At 41.0% G+C, this 18,105-nt stretch overlaps 1 protein-coding gene across 4 annotated transcripts in view; it reads left to right on the top strand.

Moving 5' to 3' along the window:
- wdr33 (WD repeat domain 33) overlaps positions 1 to 18,105 on the top strand; it is a 178,254-nt gene that overhangs the window by 61,753 nt on the left and 98,396 nt on the right. For all 4 annotated transcript variants that reach the window (XM_072474881.1, XM_072474878.1, XM_072474879.1 and 1 more), the window contains 4 exons: positions 8,385 to 8,489; positions 9,556 to 9,651; positions 11,633 to 11,784; positions 13,927 to 14,024. In XM_072474881.1, coding sequence (XP_072330982.1) covers positions 8,385 to 8,489; positions 9,556 to 9,651; positions 11,633 to 11,784; positions 13,927 to 14,024 — 451 coding nt within the window. The remainder of the gene's footprint in view (positions 1 to 8,384; positions 8,490 to 9,555; positions 9,652 to 11,632; positions 11,785 to 13,926; positions 14,025 to 18,105) is intronic.

Here is an 18,105-nt window from a genome sequence, read left to right as displayed (position 1 = left end):
TTAAGTTTTAGTTTTAGCTGAATTTGTTGGCAATTGGAAACAGGACACCAGAGAGCGAACCTCTCTCAACTGCCAGGAGAATCTGGAAAGGAGAAGAAAGTTTCAAAGATGCAAGCTTCCCTAGGAACAAGTTACAGCCCAGATAGCCAGGAAATTTGGACAGAAAGAAGGTTTAAGATGACTGGAGTTAAAAGAACAGCACTCAAGACACAGAAATCCTAAAGGGGCAGGTGTAATATCCTGGATGGGAATCGCTGTTAAAAGTGGAGCGGAAGCTTTGTTTAAAAGTGTCCTATGGAAATTCTTGCCTGGATTTCTTGGAAATATAGAAAATAGGAGCAGGAGGAGGCCATTCGGCCCTTCGAGCCTTCTCCGCCATTCATTATGATCATGTCTGATCATCCAACCCAAGAGCCTAAACCCGCTTTCCCCTCATATTCTTTGATCCCCTTCGCCCTATGTGCTATATCTAACTGTTTCTTGAAAACACAATGTTTTGGCCTCAACTACTTCCTGTAGTAATAAATTCCACAGGCTCACCACTCTCACCCATCACCACCAGGGGCTGGTTTAGCCAGGGCTAAATCGCTGTCTTTGAAAGCAGATCAAGGTTCAATTCCCGTACCAGCCTCCCCGAACAGGCGCTGGAATGTGGCGACTAGGGGCTTTTCACAGTAACTTCATTTGAAGCCTACATGTGACAATTAAGCGATTTCTTCTATGGGTGAAGAAATTTCCCATCTCCTAAACCCCGTAATCAGACTGTGACCATTGATTCTGGACACACCCACCATCAGGAGCATCCTTCCTGTATCTACCCTCTCTAGTCCTGTTAGAATTTTATAGGTTTCTATGAGACCCCCAGCGAATACAATCCTGACCGATTCAATCTGTCCTCGAACGTAGGTCCCGCCATTCCTGGAATCAGTCTGGCAAATCTTCCCTGCTCTCCCTCCAGAGCAAGAACATCCTTCCTCAGATAAGGAGAACAAAATTGCACACAATACCCCAGGTGTGGCCTCACCAAGGTCATGTGTAATTGCAGCAAGACATCCCTGCTCCTGTACTCTAATCCTCTCGCAATGAAGACCAGCCTTTTTTATCGTCTGCTGTACTGTTTTGCAACCAAAGTGGAAAACCTCGCATTTATCCAAATTATATTGCACCTGCCATTCTTTTGCCCACTCACTCAACTTGTCCGAATTACACTGCAGAATCTATGCATCCTCATCTCTGCTCGCCCTCCCACCCAACTTGGTGTCATTTGAAAATTTGGCGATATTACATTTTTTCCCTCCTCTAAATCAATATATATTGTGAATAGCTAGTGTCCTAGCACCGATCCCTAGTCACTGTCTGTCAATTTGAAAAAGACCCATTACTTCCTACTTTGTTTCCTGTCTGCCAACCAGTTCTCTACCTACCTCAATACACTATCCCTAATCCCACACACTATAATTTTACTCACTAATCTCTTAAGCGGAACTTTGTCAAAAGTTTTCTGAAAGTCCAAATATACCACTTCGACTGGCTCCCCCTCGTCAACTCTACTAGTTACATCCTTGAAAAATTCCAGTAGATTTGTTCAGCATGATTTCACCTGCATAAATCCATGCTGACTCTGCCTGATCCTATCAGTTTTCTTAAGTGCTCTGCTATAAAATCTTTGATAATGGATTCTGGAATTTTCTCCTCCACAACAGGCTTACAGGGCTATAATTCCCTGTTTTCTCTCCACCTCCACTTTTAAATAGTGGCGTTACATTACATTTCAGAATGCAAACCGCTAAGGGAAAACATTATCATGAGAGAAGATTTTATCACATTTTATTGGAGTGGAGTTTGGAAAATCTCATGTGATAATCATCTGGGGGGGATTCTGAGGAGCAATCCACAGATGTTAACTTGGGTTTAAAGCGGAGTGTGTGCATTTGACCACAGTAATCTTGTGTACTTACTCGTCAGCTCTTTCTGGGTTTATGGGACTGTTGTGTCTTAAAGTGCTCTTTGTAATCCGTATTAATCTTAAAACCTGTATGTATCTATTAAACTAAAGGGTGGGGGGTAAATGGGCACTGTATAATTATCCAACTTTTCACATTTAATAAATATTTTTTTCTTGTTAAAACTAATTAACAGTCCTGTGACTCTGTTCCTCCACGTTTCCTAAAAAAGGTAAAAGTTGTGGCCTTTTGAACCAGGGCCAGGGTTCCATTCTGGGATCCTCTTGTCCAGTTATAGGTCCAGGTTTCCCCTGGAAGTCTCCAGGATCACAGATGTCCGTCTTCAGCCAATATGATTCACTCCACATGATATCAAGAAACTGTATACTGCAAAGGCTATGGACCCTGACAATATTCTGGCAATAGTACTGAAGACTTGTGCTCCTGAACTTGCCGCACTCTTACCAAGATGTTCAGTAGAGTCACAGTACTGACATCCATCCAGCAATAATGAAAATTGCCCAACTGTGTCCTGTACACAAGAAAAGGATAAATCCAACCCAGCCAATTGTCGCCCTATCAGTCTGCTCTCCATCAGCAAAGTGATGGAAGGAGTCATCAAAAGTGCTATCAAGCGGCACTTACTCAGCAATAACCTGCTCGTGGACGTTCAATTTGGGTTCCAGCAGAGTCACTCAGCTCCTGACCTCATTATAGCCTTGGTTCAAACATGGACAATAGAGCTGAATGCCAGAGGTGAGGTGAGAGTGACTGTCCTCAACATCATGGCATTAGTTGACCGAGTGGCATCAAGGAACCCTACCAAAACTGGAGTCAATGGGAATTGGGGGAAACTCTCCACTGGTTGGAGTCACACCTGGCACAATAGAAGCTGGTTGGCCTGTTTAAAGGTCAATCATCTCAGCTCCAGGACATTGCTGCAGAAGTTTCTCAGGCCCAACCATCTTCAGCTGCTTCATCAATGACCTTCCTTCTACCGTAAGGTCAGAAGTGGAGATGTTCGCAGATGACTACACAATGTTCAGCACTATTTGCAACTCCTCCGATAATGAGACCATCCATGTCCAATTGCAGCAAATCCGGCTTGGGCTGACAGTGGCAAGTTACATTAGCGCCACACAAGTGCTAGGCAATGACCATCTCCTACAAGAGAGGATCTAATTATCACTCCTTCACATTCAATGGCAATTACCATCGCCAAATCCCCCTAAAACATCTTGGGGGTTACTATTGATCAGAAACCGAACTGGACTAGGCATATTAATACTGTAGCTATCAGAGCAGGTCAAAGGCTAGGAACACACTTCCTGAACCCCCCCCAAGCCTGTCCACCATCTACAAGGCACAAAGCAGGAATGTAATGGAATACTCTTCACTTACCTGGATGAATGCAGCTCCAACAACATTCAAGAAGCTTGACACCATCCAGGACAAAGCAGCCCACTTTATTGCTCCCCCTTCCATAAACATTCACTCCCACCACCACTGACGAACAGTAGCAGTCATGTGTACCATCTACAAGATGCACTGCAGTAACACACTAAGCTTCCTTAGGCAGCACCTTCCAAACCCACGACCACTACCATCTAGAAAGATAAGAGCAGCAGATAATTGGGAACCCCACCACCTGGACACATTAGGGCATAATATGTCTACAAGTTTGTTACAGTGGAACCACTCGGGTCTCTGGATGCCACTTCCACTCTCAGCACCCTTCTTTTTGATCTGAGGTGATATTTGTAAATTCAATGGAAGACCCCCCCCCGTTGCAGTAGTAGGAGCGGAGACAGTAATGTGATGACAACTATACTGCAACAGGCAGTTTATAATAGTGATCTTAGTGCATGTTATGAAAACTACTGTGGAGAAAAATGAGACATTGATGAGAACAATTGAGAATTAGTCTGGGAAAGTTGAATATTTGACTGAGGAATTGAATTGTCTAAAGGATAAACTTGAAAAAGCAAACTTGACAAAGGTTGATCTTCAGTTAAACTTGCTAAATTTCAAACTTCAGAAGTATTTATGAAGTATCGTGGAAAAAGCCTTGACCAAGAAAAAGCACAATAATTGGCAGAATGCATAATTAAAAGGCAAAACTAACAAATGGCTAGAGCATCATTGTGTAAAGAACAAAGAGATTTTTGAACTTGAAAGCAAAATTGAAGAACTTAAGATGGGTGGTATGGAGTGTCGCAATTTGAAAGTTCTTGTGAATACAAACTCATTGTGGAATACTGATACAGTTGAGCAAAGAACTGATCCAAGTAATATTACTGGTCAAAATCCATTAAGGGCAATAAGAAAAAAATTGAAGTTCCTGCAAAATTGGGAAGTACAAATTGTCAACCAGAAGTGCTGACATTGCAAAATGATCTTTCTAAGTCAATGATAGAGTCACTGATTTGAAAATGTGGGTCCGTTAGGCCACACTTGGAGTAGTGTTCAATTCTGGTCGCCACACTACCAGAAGGATGTGGAGGCTTTAGAGAGGGTGCAGAAGAGATTTATCAGAATGTTGCCTGGTAAGGAGGACATTAGCTATGAGGAGCGGTTGAATAAACTCGGTTTGTTCTCACTGGAACGAAGGAGGTTGAGGGGAGACCTGATAGAGGTCTACAAAATTATGAGGGGCATAGACAGAGTGGATAGTCAGAGGCTTTTCCCCAGGGTAGAGGGGTCAATTACTAGGGGGCATAGATTTAAGGTGAGAGGGGCAAGGTTTAGAGTAGATGTACGAGGCAAGTGTTTTACGCAGAGGGTAGTGGGTGCCTGGAACTCGCTACCGGAGGAGGTGGTGGAAGCAGGGACGATAGTGACATTTAAGGGGCATCTTGACAAATACATGAATAGGATGGGAATAGAGGGATACGGACCCAGGAAGTGTAGAAGATTGTAGTTTAGTCGGGCAGCATGGTCGGCACGGGCTTGGAGGGCCGAAGGGCCTGTTCCTGTGCTGTACATTGTTCTTTGTTCTTTGTTCTTTGTTTGTTCTTTGTGATACTACACAAGATGTAGTAGTTGGAAGAAAGGCAAGTGAACAATTTGCCAAAGACCATTCAAACTCTGCTAATAACTGGACTGAGATAGTTCAGAACATGTGCAAAATGGTTGAAGGATTAGAACGAACTATGAAACTTCAGGGAGAGAAAGTAATTTATATGACTCCAACGGAATTGAAAAGAATTTGTTTGAAATGGAACTGGGAGAAACTACAACACAAGTTCAAGGAACAAACAAAGCAAGAGTACAATACTATTCTGAGTGAAGAGAAGCATGTTAACAACATATTTGGAACAGCTAAAAGAGATTTTGACAACAAGAGATGTTAATGAACAAAAATGACATTTTGACTATTATATCGAAGTGCAAATTTACAACGTGAATTTGGGAAGTGGGTTTGAGAATGGAACTATCCCTACAAGTGACAAAAACACAATTGCACTATAGACTTAAATTAAACTTTCTTTTCTGAGTTGAAAACTGGAAATCGGAAGGAAAAAAGACACGAGATTTGATGAATGATAATGTTCCCATGTACAGATTCTGATGATGCTGTTAAAGTTATCTTTTTTGTGCAATTACTTATAATTATATAATATGATACTTGTAATTGTCAATTAAGAAAACTATACATGTATGATGTGATAAGTTGTGGTTAGATATTTGTGATATGTTTGTGTAAAGTGGATTTAACACCAGTGGAAATAAATCTTCATAATTATGAAGATTTATTTCAAAGGGGGAGGTGTTAGGAAAGAAAGGTGTTTGTATTGGTAACATTAGAAATAAGGTATAGTCTTAAGTGTGTTTAATTTAATGTTTGTGTGCCTGGAAGGGTAAAACCTATAGTTAAATTCATAATGGGGGCAAAGATGGGTGTATGTATGGGGTTTGTTAAGTTCCAACTGTGATTCTATTGTGCTTGGAAAGGGTTATGGCGGGAAGAATAAAGAGAACCATCAATTAGCAACTGAAGGCCCTTGTAAGGATAAAAAATCCTTCCAAGCTTTAATTTTAGCTGCATTTGCTGGAAGTTGGAGACAGGACACCAGGAAGTGAGCCTCTTTCAACTTTACCAGGAGAAACTAGATGGGACAAGGGAGTTGCAAAGATGCAAATTTCACCAGGAATAAGTTACAGTCCAGATAACCAGGAAATTGGGACAGAAAGAATGTTTAAGATGACTGGAGTTAATAGAACAGAGACCAAAGCATTGTTCCGAATTCAAGGAAGAGTAAACAGTGTTCTGAATTAAAGCCATAATTGCGTTAACTATATTTAAAGTAGGGCAGCAGACTAGAGGTAAATGAAATGTTGATGCTGGTTTATTACTGTCTGAGAATCAAAAGTTAAAGCAATTCTTTTTTTTTTTTAAAAACCTTTTCTGAGTTACAAAGCCAGGGCTCAGAGTGTGGGTCGCGGGCGAACCCCTAATCCAGGTCCTCGCCTGCTCCAAAAAACTAATTCAAATCGAATCCAATTCATGGTCCCCACAAGAGAGACATACCAGATCTGAACCAAAGGCTCAATCTACAGACACTTGATCTTAGCCAAAAGGCCGAGAAGCGATAAGTTAAAGCAATTCTAACAGTTTATAAGCAGTCAAGACAAAGAAATCCTAAAGGGACTGGTGTAAAATCCTGGACTGGAATCCCTTTTAAAAGTGGAGTGGAAATTTTGTTTAAAGATGTTCTTTTGAAATTCTGGCCTGGAATACAAAACACCAAGGGCAAAGCAAAAGTGTGAAAGAAGATTTTCTAGCATTTTTGTTTGGAGTGGATTATGGAAATTGTCATGTGACAATTGTCTGGGGGGGATTCTAAGGAGTAATCCACAGATGCTAACTTTAGAGCGGAGTGTGTGCATTTGAACAGAGTCATCTTGTGTACTCAAAAGGGACTTGCTGGGTTAATGAGACCATTGTGGCTTAAGGTGTACTTTGTAATCCATGTTTTATCTTAAGACCTGTGTATATTTGTTAAGCTAAGGTGGAAGTACTGTGTAATAATCCAACTTTTCTCGTTTAGTAATTTTTTTTCTTGTTAAAACTAATTAGCAGTCCTGTGACTCTTCCTCCACCTTTTCTTTTTCATAAAAAAGTAATAACTGCAGTCTTTAGAACCAGGATTCCATTCTGGGATCTTCCTGTCCAGTTATAAAATCAACTGGGATCGTATCAGGACACAATTAAAATGAGGAGGCTCTATGAGCATCGCCGCTGCCAGTGATCAGCGATTAAGTGCAAAAGACGAGGCTGAAGCATTTAGAACTACCTTCAGCCATTAAGTCACTAATAGATGATCCATCCCCGCCCGAGGTCTGCAGGATCACTGGACCCATCTTAAGCAAATTCGATTCACTCCAAGAAATGGCTTAGCACGTTGGCTACAGCAAAAGCTATGGACCCAGATATCCTGACTGTGGTGTTGAAGACGTGTGCCCCAATTAGCCTAGGATATCTGTGCAAAAATTCTTCAAGGCACTGTCCTAGGCCCAAACATCTTTAGCTGCTTTACTTCAATGTAAAGTCAGAAGTGGAGATATTTACCTGATGGTTGCAGTGTTTAGTTCCATTTGCAACTCCTCGGATATTTAAGCAGTCCTTACCCATAAGCAGCAAGACCTAGATAATATTCAGGCTTGGGCTAATCAGTGAGCATTAATGTTCATGCTAAGCTATTGCCACGTAATGACCGTTGCTAGTAAAAGATAATCCCGCTACCTCCCCATGAAATTTAATGCATGTGCCATCGTCACATTCTCCCACCATCGACATCCAAGGGGTTACCATAGACTAGAAGCTTTACTGGACCAGCCGCGCACATACTGTGGTTACAAGAACAGGTCACGGGTAAAAAAAAAACTGGATACCCTATGCCAAGTGACTCACCCCTTGACTCCCCTTGGCACAAGTTGAGAGTGATGGAATACTTGCTTGGATGAGTACAGCTCCAACAAAACTCAAGAAGCTCAACACCATCCAGGGCAAAGCAGCCCACTTTTTTTAAATTATAAATTTAGAGTACCCAATACATTTTTTTTTTCGAATTGAGGGGCAATTTAGTGAGGTCAATCCATCTACCCTGCACATCTTTGGGGTTGTGGGGGTGAGACCCATGCAGACATGGGGAGAATGTGCAAACTCCACACGGACAGTGACCCGGGGCCAGGATCGAACCCGGTCCTCAGCGGTGTGAGGCAGCAATGCTAACCAGTGCGCCACAGTGCCGCCCGTGAAGTCTGGCTTATGATGCTGGGTTGACTGGCTTCTTGCTGCTGGTTAACCGACTTTCTTCTGACCTGTACCATTGTTTGGTTCTATTCATGTCTCTGCGGTTAGTTGGTCTAGTCATGTAACATACGCTGATAGTTTTGCCATTCATCTCTGGTCCTGATGGTGTCCTTAATGTCTTCCAGTTGGTGCCACCTATGGGAATGCTACAAAATCCTATGAATGCTGTAACAACAAAATTTGTAAGAACCTCAACCAATAAAGTCAAGTGTCCGGTGTTCGTTGTCAGGGTAAGTACTCAAAAGAATGTGAGTAAGAATTAAACTAAAATAGATAATACATTGTAAATCTTCGGGCCTTGTCCCAAACTGGTTTGTTAAATTGGAATGAAATCACTTTTTAAGAGTCTGTCAGCTGTACTTCCCACTACTTGGGACTAAGAAACATTTACTGACCAAGGCCCCGGTGCTTACATTATAATGAAGGAATGGGTGGACTTGAGTCACGTTTGGTTGTATATTCTGATTCAAAAATGTTGCAGTGGAACTGGAATACGACATTGGCAATGTGAAAGATATGGGGGAAAAGCATCTTCCATTCAATGTCGTTTTCCCTCCACCCCCCAAACATATATTCCAATTAAAATTGATTAATCTGCTCTTGCCACTTAGTATACCTGGAAACTATCTTTATTACTGTCTCAATCTTTTCCACTGTTTCTATACCACTGCTCACAGTTAAGATACATTTGTATGCTCATGATTTCACTAATGCCTTGCATAAGTTCAACATAACTTGTATGTAATTGTAATTTACTTCCTATTATTCGCTTTATCTTGGTTATTTATTCGCTGCATTGACATTAATTGCACTTATCAATCATTGCTTTTTTTTAGTGCCTTTTGTCCTTTGCACCTGGTATTAACCAATATAGGCACAAAAAAACCTTTGCCCCAAACTGGCTGCTGAACTATCATTTGCAGTTCAAGCAACCACAACTTGTTGTGTGCAAAACACCCCTGAAGAAGCAACAGTGGGAATGTGCACACATGGGTTGGTCATTGTGTAAACTACTACATGATTGGCGTTGACGCACTTTTACTGTCTTAAAGGTACCATATAAATGCAAACTGTTGGATGTGCTGCCATAGCAGTGACACAAAATTTACCCGATTCCCAAGAATAACGTTTAACAGCCTCAAGAAAAGCTATATATACAAAATATGTTTGTAATCCTTGAACTGCGATGCCTCTTGTTGGTGCAATGCATCAGAGAGATGGCTGTAAACATTTTGTTGCGCTGAGAGTATTGAACATGTTTGAATATCTGAATAATTGTTTTTGTTCTATTTTTAGTGGACTCCTGAAGGAAGGCGGTTAGTCACCGGGGCTTCAAGTGGCGAGTTCACTCTCTGGAATGGGCTCACGTTTAACTTTGAAACTATTTTACAGGTATGAGAGTCTCCAGTACAATGCCAAATGGGATGGGGCAGAGAGAATATAGTTTGTCCTGTTACAGCAATTGTGTTGTCGCCATAAATCTCTAACACCAAACAACTGATGTCACCAGGATAACTGACAGATGTGATTATATTGGTAAACTGATGGCACAAATACTCATCCATTTGGGATAGATGTGGGCGAGACTTTTCATTTCCTTGCTTCAGGAGGTATCCTGTTGGTGGTGTGTAATTGGGCTTCTAGGCTATATTCCTCAGTAGCTACAGTAACACTGCTCTTGATACTGTGATGACTTGTAAGTTTTCCCACTTCCTGAAGTTTCTCTCTTCCCATCCATCTCAAACGTGTCATCCTGACCACAGTTGGGCAGCTCATCTCAAGCCTATTATCAAGGCTACCAAAATTGTTTCCCCTCCATTCATGTAAGCAGGGCAGAGAGATTCCTCATCCCAGTTTTCCCTGTTGCTCTTTGAAGATGCTTTAATTTTTATTTATTGTCGCGTGTACCGAGGTACAGTGAAAAGTATTCTGCGTTCAGTCCAGATAGATCGTTCCATGCATGAAAAAAACATAGGACATAGGTAAATACACAATGTAAACACATAGACACAGGCACCGGATGAAGCAAACAGAGTGTAAGGGAACATAAAAGAGAAAGTTTAGAGATGGTGTAAGTTTTAGAATTAAGTTTAAAAAGGTTAGTGCAGTTATAAGAGATGTAGGAAGAGGATCTGTGGGAGAGAGCTCGCAAAGAGTCACCACGCTCTGGCGCCATCTTGGTGCTGTGAACTACCCTGGTGCATCCTATTGGTAGCCCAGGCTGAGATTGAGAGCCTGCAATCTGGGGATTTGTAGACACAAATCATCTTTTCTGTCTTGTGTTGCGGTGCATGTATGTTGCAGGTCTACAATGTTGACTGAGTGTACTCTGTGTCAAACCTTCCCAATTGCTATCAGTAAATGCAGTTATTTATATTTCCTTCATTTGATTCAGGATTTCTTCGTTCGTCATTTTTCTTCTCCCCAACACTTTCTAATCAGAACTGTGCAATTCCCAATTCTGTTCAGTAATATATCTACCCCAGTATTTTTATGTATTCAATTACTCACATTCCACTGCATACTATAGATATTCATCCTTAATTTAGTTCTGTGTTGAGCTGAATTCTTATTTTTGCAATTACCCGGTTGGGGTGAGTTCCAGGATATGGAATGTTATGTATTGAGTTCCAGAAGTGCTTCTTAGTAATGATTTACTTGCTCATGCATCTTATGCCACCTTTGGGTATTTCTTATGTAATATTTGGAGACCCAACCTCAGTTGGTAGATTTCTCATGGTAATCTCCAGTCTGTCTCTTTCATCGGAACTCATTCCGTGTATAAGCATTGAACTTCCTTTCCCTCCAGACTGCAGCCTGTAAAGTTAATACAGGTGACTCAAAAGATTCCCAGACAGTTCCTGGGATTTGATGTCATTGATCTGGGCTAATGTGCAGTAGTTGCATGAGGTACCGACTCTCTGCTCCTCACAATTTTCACAGTAACTTCATTGCAGTGTTAATGTAAGCCTACTTGTGACATTAATAAAGATTATTATCATTATGTGTTGTTACACCATTGCTACCACTGACAGATTTGTAGGCTGCTCTTGTCAGTTTTACCATGACCACTGTTGATCTGGATGAGGGTGCCCTTTCCAGGAGCAACAGTCCGATTTACCTTGCTGCGATTTTGTCATCTGTAAACACCTCTGGAGTGGAAGTTGTAGGATTGTGGACTCCATTATACTGAGCAACCAAAGTCCTTCGTGTGTTGGTTATCCTGGGTTAGGAGGTGTTGGGGATACAAAAATATTCCCCAAAACAAGCATCTGAACTAATGCTTTGGTTAAAAAAAGAGTTTATACATGAAACTTTCATGTGAAATGGAAACTAATATCCCCCTGAGAATGTAACCATTTGTTTCTCACAGGCTCATGACAGTCCAGTTCGAGCCATGACTTGGTCTCATAATGACATGTGGATGCTGACAGCTGACCACGGTGGATATGTGAAGTATTGGCAGTCCAACATGAACAATGTGAAGATGTTCCAAGCTCACAAGGAGGCGATTAGAGAGGCCAGGTGGATTAATGCTATGCAGTTTTCCATAGGGATTGGTATAATTATATTGTCATTTCAATGTATTCTATGTGAAGGTGTGCATGGTTTCTATGAGACCCTGGGAGCAATGCTTCACATTTTATGCTCAATATTTTCATTTGTTTCCTCTTTTACACAAAGTGCCACATTGTCTGCTCTAGAACTATGGTGTGGTATTGATAAGTTGCCATTTTTGAGAAATGTGGATGTTGACCGTATGCTGTACTGCTCAGAGCTTTGCTGCAGTGCTAATGTATACAAGTATTCCTTTTATGAGTTCTTTGTAAAGTAAGATTTTACATTTTTAAATAAAGTATTTCCTTTTTTCTAAAACTGAATAAAGGTTAAAACTTCAGAAATAAAGCCAGTTTCAACACCGAAGTAAAATGGTCAGCGAAGTCCCAATGGTGGTGATCTGTGCAGGGATTAAAAATAAATACGATCACTGGCATTCAGCTACATCTAGTGGCAAACAATATTGAAGAACTTCAAAAAGAAATTAAATTTTAAAATCATTTGAATATTTCCAGCATCAAAATTGGCGGGTTTTGCAGATTGTAACTCTTGCTTATCGCGCACTTTGAATTCATTTGCAGGGAGAGAGCTGTTTTTAAAAAATATATATAATTATCCCATTTCATCTGGGTTTCCATTACATTGAGAAAGTGATGTCACAGGTTTTTTTTCAGTGTCTTGGCTGACTACATTATAGCATTAGATCTTTCTAAAGCCTTTCCATTTGGAAAATGGAGCCAAAATGATCCAGTTAGTATTTAGTTGAAGTATTTAGTATTTAGTATTTTCCAAGGATCCATGGGGAGGGTTCTGTTTCCAACTGCTTTAAAATCTGCAGTGCCAGGTTAGTGCCAGTCTATGTCCTGATTATGCTCTGAGGTGCTGCACCAAGTGTGGTTGATCGAACTGCACCTTTTGAATGTCAAATATTTGCAATGTGACACTTGCACTTTTAAATTTCACATTTGCAGATACCTTTCACTTCTCGGATCAGAAAATCATTTGGAACGGGCGCTACTATGGTTATCTGATTTTAAAATACACAAGTGACATTTTTTTTTTTTTACAATGAGATCAAGTGGCCTGTTCCCCATACCTTGTTCCCCAATGCCATTTCTGCATTCCAACATGTAGTATTCTTTTATAACTTCCCTCTCATCCCTGCTTCTGTGAATGATGTAACTGGGGATTAATGCTATGTAAAAAGTGCTTTGTAGCAAGTGTTAACAGGAAGATAGGTGGAGCTATTTAATGTTACTGCCATTCAGGATAGCATTTGCATATGGACTCCAAAGAGCAGTATATAGTACAGCTGCCATGCCGACCTTTAAATGGTGTAGTCACTGTTTCTTCATCTAGTTGGTAACTCCAGAAATGGCAGTGTGTGCAGTAGCTTTGGCAGCAGGATGCTCAACAGCTCAAGTATTTTCTATTTAACATAGTGGAACCTCGATTATAGGCATGCCTGCCATTGGACACTCAATTATAACCAATTATAAATTTCATGGGCTTCCTAGTTTATATAATTTTGCAATTAAAATATGGTGAAATGTTCTTAAAAATAGAATTTTTGCACCACCTGGATTCTTGACCCTAGAGAATTAATAGGTATAGAATGACTAATACCTGATAGAATGTACTATTCCAATGTTAGACTTTGAGCCTGGGAACACAATGTGAGTCAAGGCTTTTTGTCTGAGAACCCAGTAGGAGTCTGTGCTTTGTGTCTGGATGCTCAGCAGGAGTTTATGTGCTGGTGTTTATTTCAGGATACTCGTGTTTAAATTAAAAAATTGTGGATCTTACTTGCACACGCAATTAATTAATCCTCATTAATCTAAAATCAGTTGAAAGTTTAAAAAAACTTGATATCAAACTAAGTATAAGGGGACTTTCGATTGTCTGCCAATTTCTATTTCCTGCTGGGGGAAAATCCTGTCCCACATTGGCGGATAATTGAGGTTCCAATGTAAAACATTGTGGTTATTCTAGTTAACTTCTGGAGCCCATTTGTACAGAACGCTTAGGCGAGGATGCTCCAGATTGGGCTCAATTCGGCTCCTGTTAAATGCTGATCTCTTTCCCCTACTGTGTGTCTTCATGTAACAGTTTCTCACCTACGGATAATAAATTTGCCACATGTTCCGACGACGGCACAGTTCGAATCTGGGACTTTCTTCGATGCCACGAGGAGCGCATTCTTCGAGGTATGTACAGCAAAGCTCTACTGTGTACTGAGCCTAGCAATTTAAATGAGTATGTACATCTGACATTGTCAACAATCCAGCACACCAGTGCTTAAATAGGCTATGACAATGAGTCAAAAGTCTCCTTAAAACCTCATTTCTCGTCTCATGCAGAGAGTAGCAAAACATTTGTACTGTTAAAACATATCGCACATATTTATCCTTAATTCTGTGGTGCCTCTTCTGTTCCAGATAATTCCGTGTATCATGTCATGTGTCCCCTCATTTGAGGTGCTAATATTATAACGTTTAGTGGGATGCTCACCGTTGTAATGTGTTTCTTTGGGGGGACAAACTGTGATTAAAGTGGTTTTGAAGTTTTGTGGATCGCCATTTCACCAGTTGCAAATGCACGTATGTTTGCTCCCAGAATCTCTGCCAGAGAAATTAAATCTTGCTGCTTGAGCGCATGAAAAACATACCTTGACAAAAAGGCCTTTCAGTACATACACGCAGGGGCTGGTTTAGCACACTGGGCTAAATCGCTGGCTTTTAAAGCAGACCAAGACAGGCCAGCAGCACGGTTCAATTCCCGTACCAGCCTCCCCGAGCAGGCACCGGAATGTGGCGACTAGGGGCTTTTCACAGTAACTTAATTTGAAGCCTACTTGTGACAATAAGTGATTTTCATTTTCATTTTGTTTCATTTCATCACACTTACAACCAATCCCAGACGGTTAGTGCACAGTAGTTCATAAGACAGACCCAATGCTACCTAAAATCTATTCTGCAATCTGGAGATTGTGGTTTAAACATGCTGCTGATTACTGTCAGTGTGTTTTATTTCTCAATCAAGTTGGGTTCAGTAATCCCTGGGACTTGAAAGAAAGACTTGCATTTCTATAGACTTTCAGAATGCTGCGCAACAGATTAAAACACTTTTTGAAGTGTGGTCACTGTTGAAATGTAGGAAACCAAGCAGTCAATTTATGCACAGCAAGCTCCCTCATAAATTGCAGTGTGGTCATCCTTTTAGTTGAGCGATAACTGTTGACCAGGACATTGGGGCGCACTGCCTTACTCCTCCGTAAGATCTTTATGCCATGAGATCTGTTACATCCACCTTAGAGGACAGATGGGAACCTCGGTTTAGCAATGTATCTGAAAAACGACAACTCGACAGTGAACCCTCCCTCAATACTGACCTCGAATTCCAGTCTAGACTTCGTGCTCATGCCAGGAGTGGGACTTGAAACCAAAACCCACTGACTCAGATGAGAGCACTAACACTTAATCACAGCTGACACTTAACTACTTATATCCAGATCCAGACTGTGCTAAAGGAGGAGCACGTGTATCAGCTGGGTATGTCCAGTACCAATTGGATGTGGGTCGATGGCACAGGGATGACCTCCTTTAGCATTATTTCATTGTTAGTCTGTTCTACATGTGTGCCAAGAGGTTTCAGTATTTGGTGAGGAGAGTGTTTAGAGAGGTAAAGATTTCAAATGTTATTATATAAATATTCCTGTTTTTGTTCTAAGTGAAGGCTTTATTGCCTTGAAGAATTCCCCTTTTTTATTTTTCATAGCAGTCATAAAGTTCAAAGTGCAAACATATTCATGTAGTAGAGTTGTCTGCTTTTATGCTCACTACTTCATCTTTTGTAAACTGAGGAATCCGTTGTCAAATATTTAGTGCATGCCAGATTTTAGGGAATGATTAAATGACTGCAGTAGAATTTGCTTATTCGGAAGATATCTTTCTCCTGAAGGCAGTGTTATGTTGAAGTTCTCCAGTTACCTTGGCTCAATGGCTATTCTTGTGTGGTAAAAGATGACTAGTGATCTGGAACTGCAGTAGTGATTAAGTTGATATTTGTATTAATTCGTCTATACCACCGTATAGCATCTTAGTTAAAGGACAGCGTCTCCAATAATGTAGCATTCTTCATAGATCAAGATCTCAAATCCTGGTGCAAGCTGATATCCACATTCTTCTACCCTAGAAGCAAGAATGTTATGAAATGAGTGAAGCTGATATGAAAGTTGCTTCTGTCCTCTCCCCAGTCCAAAACAATCCCAGAAATAATTGTCAAGTTTTATCTCAATATTACCCAATATTGTCAAGTTAACGTAGTACAGACTGGAGATCAAATCTGGGTCTTCCTTGTGGCTTTATGTCACACCACTTTGTGCATTCTTTGATTAGTGAGTCACTCGGGGAAGGTTCTATTTAGAAATGTTCAAGCTCTATCTTCTACACCTAAACATGTACATGTTGCGTACCCCTTTCCTGAACTGTCGGCAAACAGGGTAAATATTTTCATGCCTTTAATGCCCAAACACTGTACAAATTATAATACGCATACATACAACTTAAACAATGGCCTAATAGTGCTACTTGCCATTAATGTGAAGGATGAGGTTGTGTGTTTGAGCAGAAACATATAATGTTTGGAGCGATAGGTGAGTTTTGTGAATTCCCCAAGTGGGAATCATGCCACTTGACCAACAAGGTGAAAGTTTGAATAAAATCCTAACCAACTTAGTCTCTCCTCGTATGACAGTCCTGCCATCCCAGGAATCAGCCTGCTAAACCTTCGCTGCGCTCCCTCCATAGCGAAAACATCCTTCCTCAGATAAGGACACCAAAATTCTTGATGTGGCCTCACCAATGTCCTACACAATTACAGTAGAACATTTATTTTCCTATACTCAAATCCTCTCGTTATGAAGGCCAACATACCATTTGCCTTCTTTACAGCCTGCTGTACCTGCACGCTTACTGCGACTGATGCATGACGGCAACAAGATCTCGCTGAGTATCCACCTCACAATTTACATCCATTCAAAGAATAATCTGCCTTCCTATTTTTGCTACCAAAGTGGATAACCTCACACTTAGCTACATTATACTGCATATGTCCATTCACCCAGCCTGTCCAAATCCCGCTGAAGCATCTTCCTCACAGCTCACCCTCCACCCAGCTTTTCAAATTTGGAGATAATACATCTAGTCCTGTCGTCCAAACCATTAATATAAAATGTGAACAGGTGGCATTCTAGGACAGATCCCTGCGGTACCCCACCAGCCATTGCCTGCCAATCAGGAAGAGACCCATTTATTCCAACTTTTTGCTTCCTGTCTGCTAAACCAGCTTTCTATCCATCTCAAGACACTATCCGCAATCCCATGTGCTTTAACTTTACAAAGTAATCTGCTGTGTGAGATCTTGTTGAAAGCCTTCTGGAAGTCTAAATAAATCACATCCACCGGGTCTCCCTGGTCAACTCTACTAGCTACATCTTCAAAGAATTCCAGTAGATTTGTCAAGCATGATTTCCCTTTCGTAAATTCATGCTGACTTTGTCTGATTATACCACTGCTTTTCAAATGCTGTGCTATGAAATGCTTGATAATGGACTCTAGCAACTTCCCTCCTACCGACATAAGGCTCACTGGTCTATAGTTCCGTTTTCTCTCTACCTCCCGTTTGAATAGCGGGGTTACATTAGCTACCATCCAATCTGTAGGAACCATTCCAGATTCCAAAACATTTTTGAAAATGTCCACCAATGGATCTACTATTTCTAGGGCCTTTAGTGTTGTAGGGTGAAGATCATCAATCAGGCCCTGTATATTTATCTGCTTTCAATCCCATTAAGTTCCCCCAAACCATTTATCTACTAATATTAATTTCCCCTAGCTCCTCACTAAAGCTTGTGTTACTCAGACTTCCGGTACATTATTCATGTCTTCCTTTGTGAACACACAAGCAAAATACAAATTTAGTAGGGCAGCACGGCGGCGCAGTGGGTTAGCACAGCTGCATCACGGCACCGAGGTCCCAGGTTTGATCCCGGCTCTGGGTCACTGTCCGTGTGGAGTTTGCACATTCTCCCCGCGTTTGCGTGGGTTTCGCCCCCACAACCCATACATGTGCAGGGTAGGTGGATTGGCCATGCTAAATTGTCCCTCAATTGGAAAAAATGAATTGGGTACTCTAAATTTAGAGAACAAAAAATACAATTTAGTTTCTCAGCCATTTCTTTGTTCCCCGTTATGAATCCCCCTGTTTCTGACTAAGGGATCTACATCA

This window comes from Scyliorhinus torazame, chromosome 14 (assembly GCF_047496885.1).
Source record: "Scyliorhinus torazame isolate Kashiwa2021f chromosome 14, sScyTor2.1, whole genome shotgun sequence".
NCBI lineage: Eukaryota > Metazoa > Chordata > Chondrichthyes > Carcharhiniformes > Scyliorhinidae > Scyliorhinus > Scyliorhinus torazame.
Note: the sequence above shows the minus strand (reverse complement) of the source record. Positions and strands in the feature narration are given on the sequence as shown.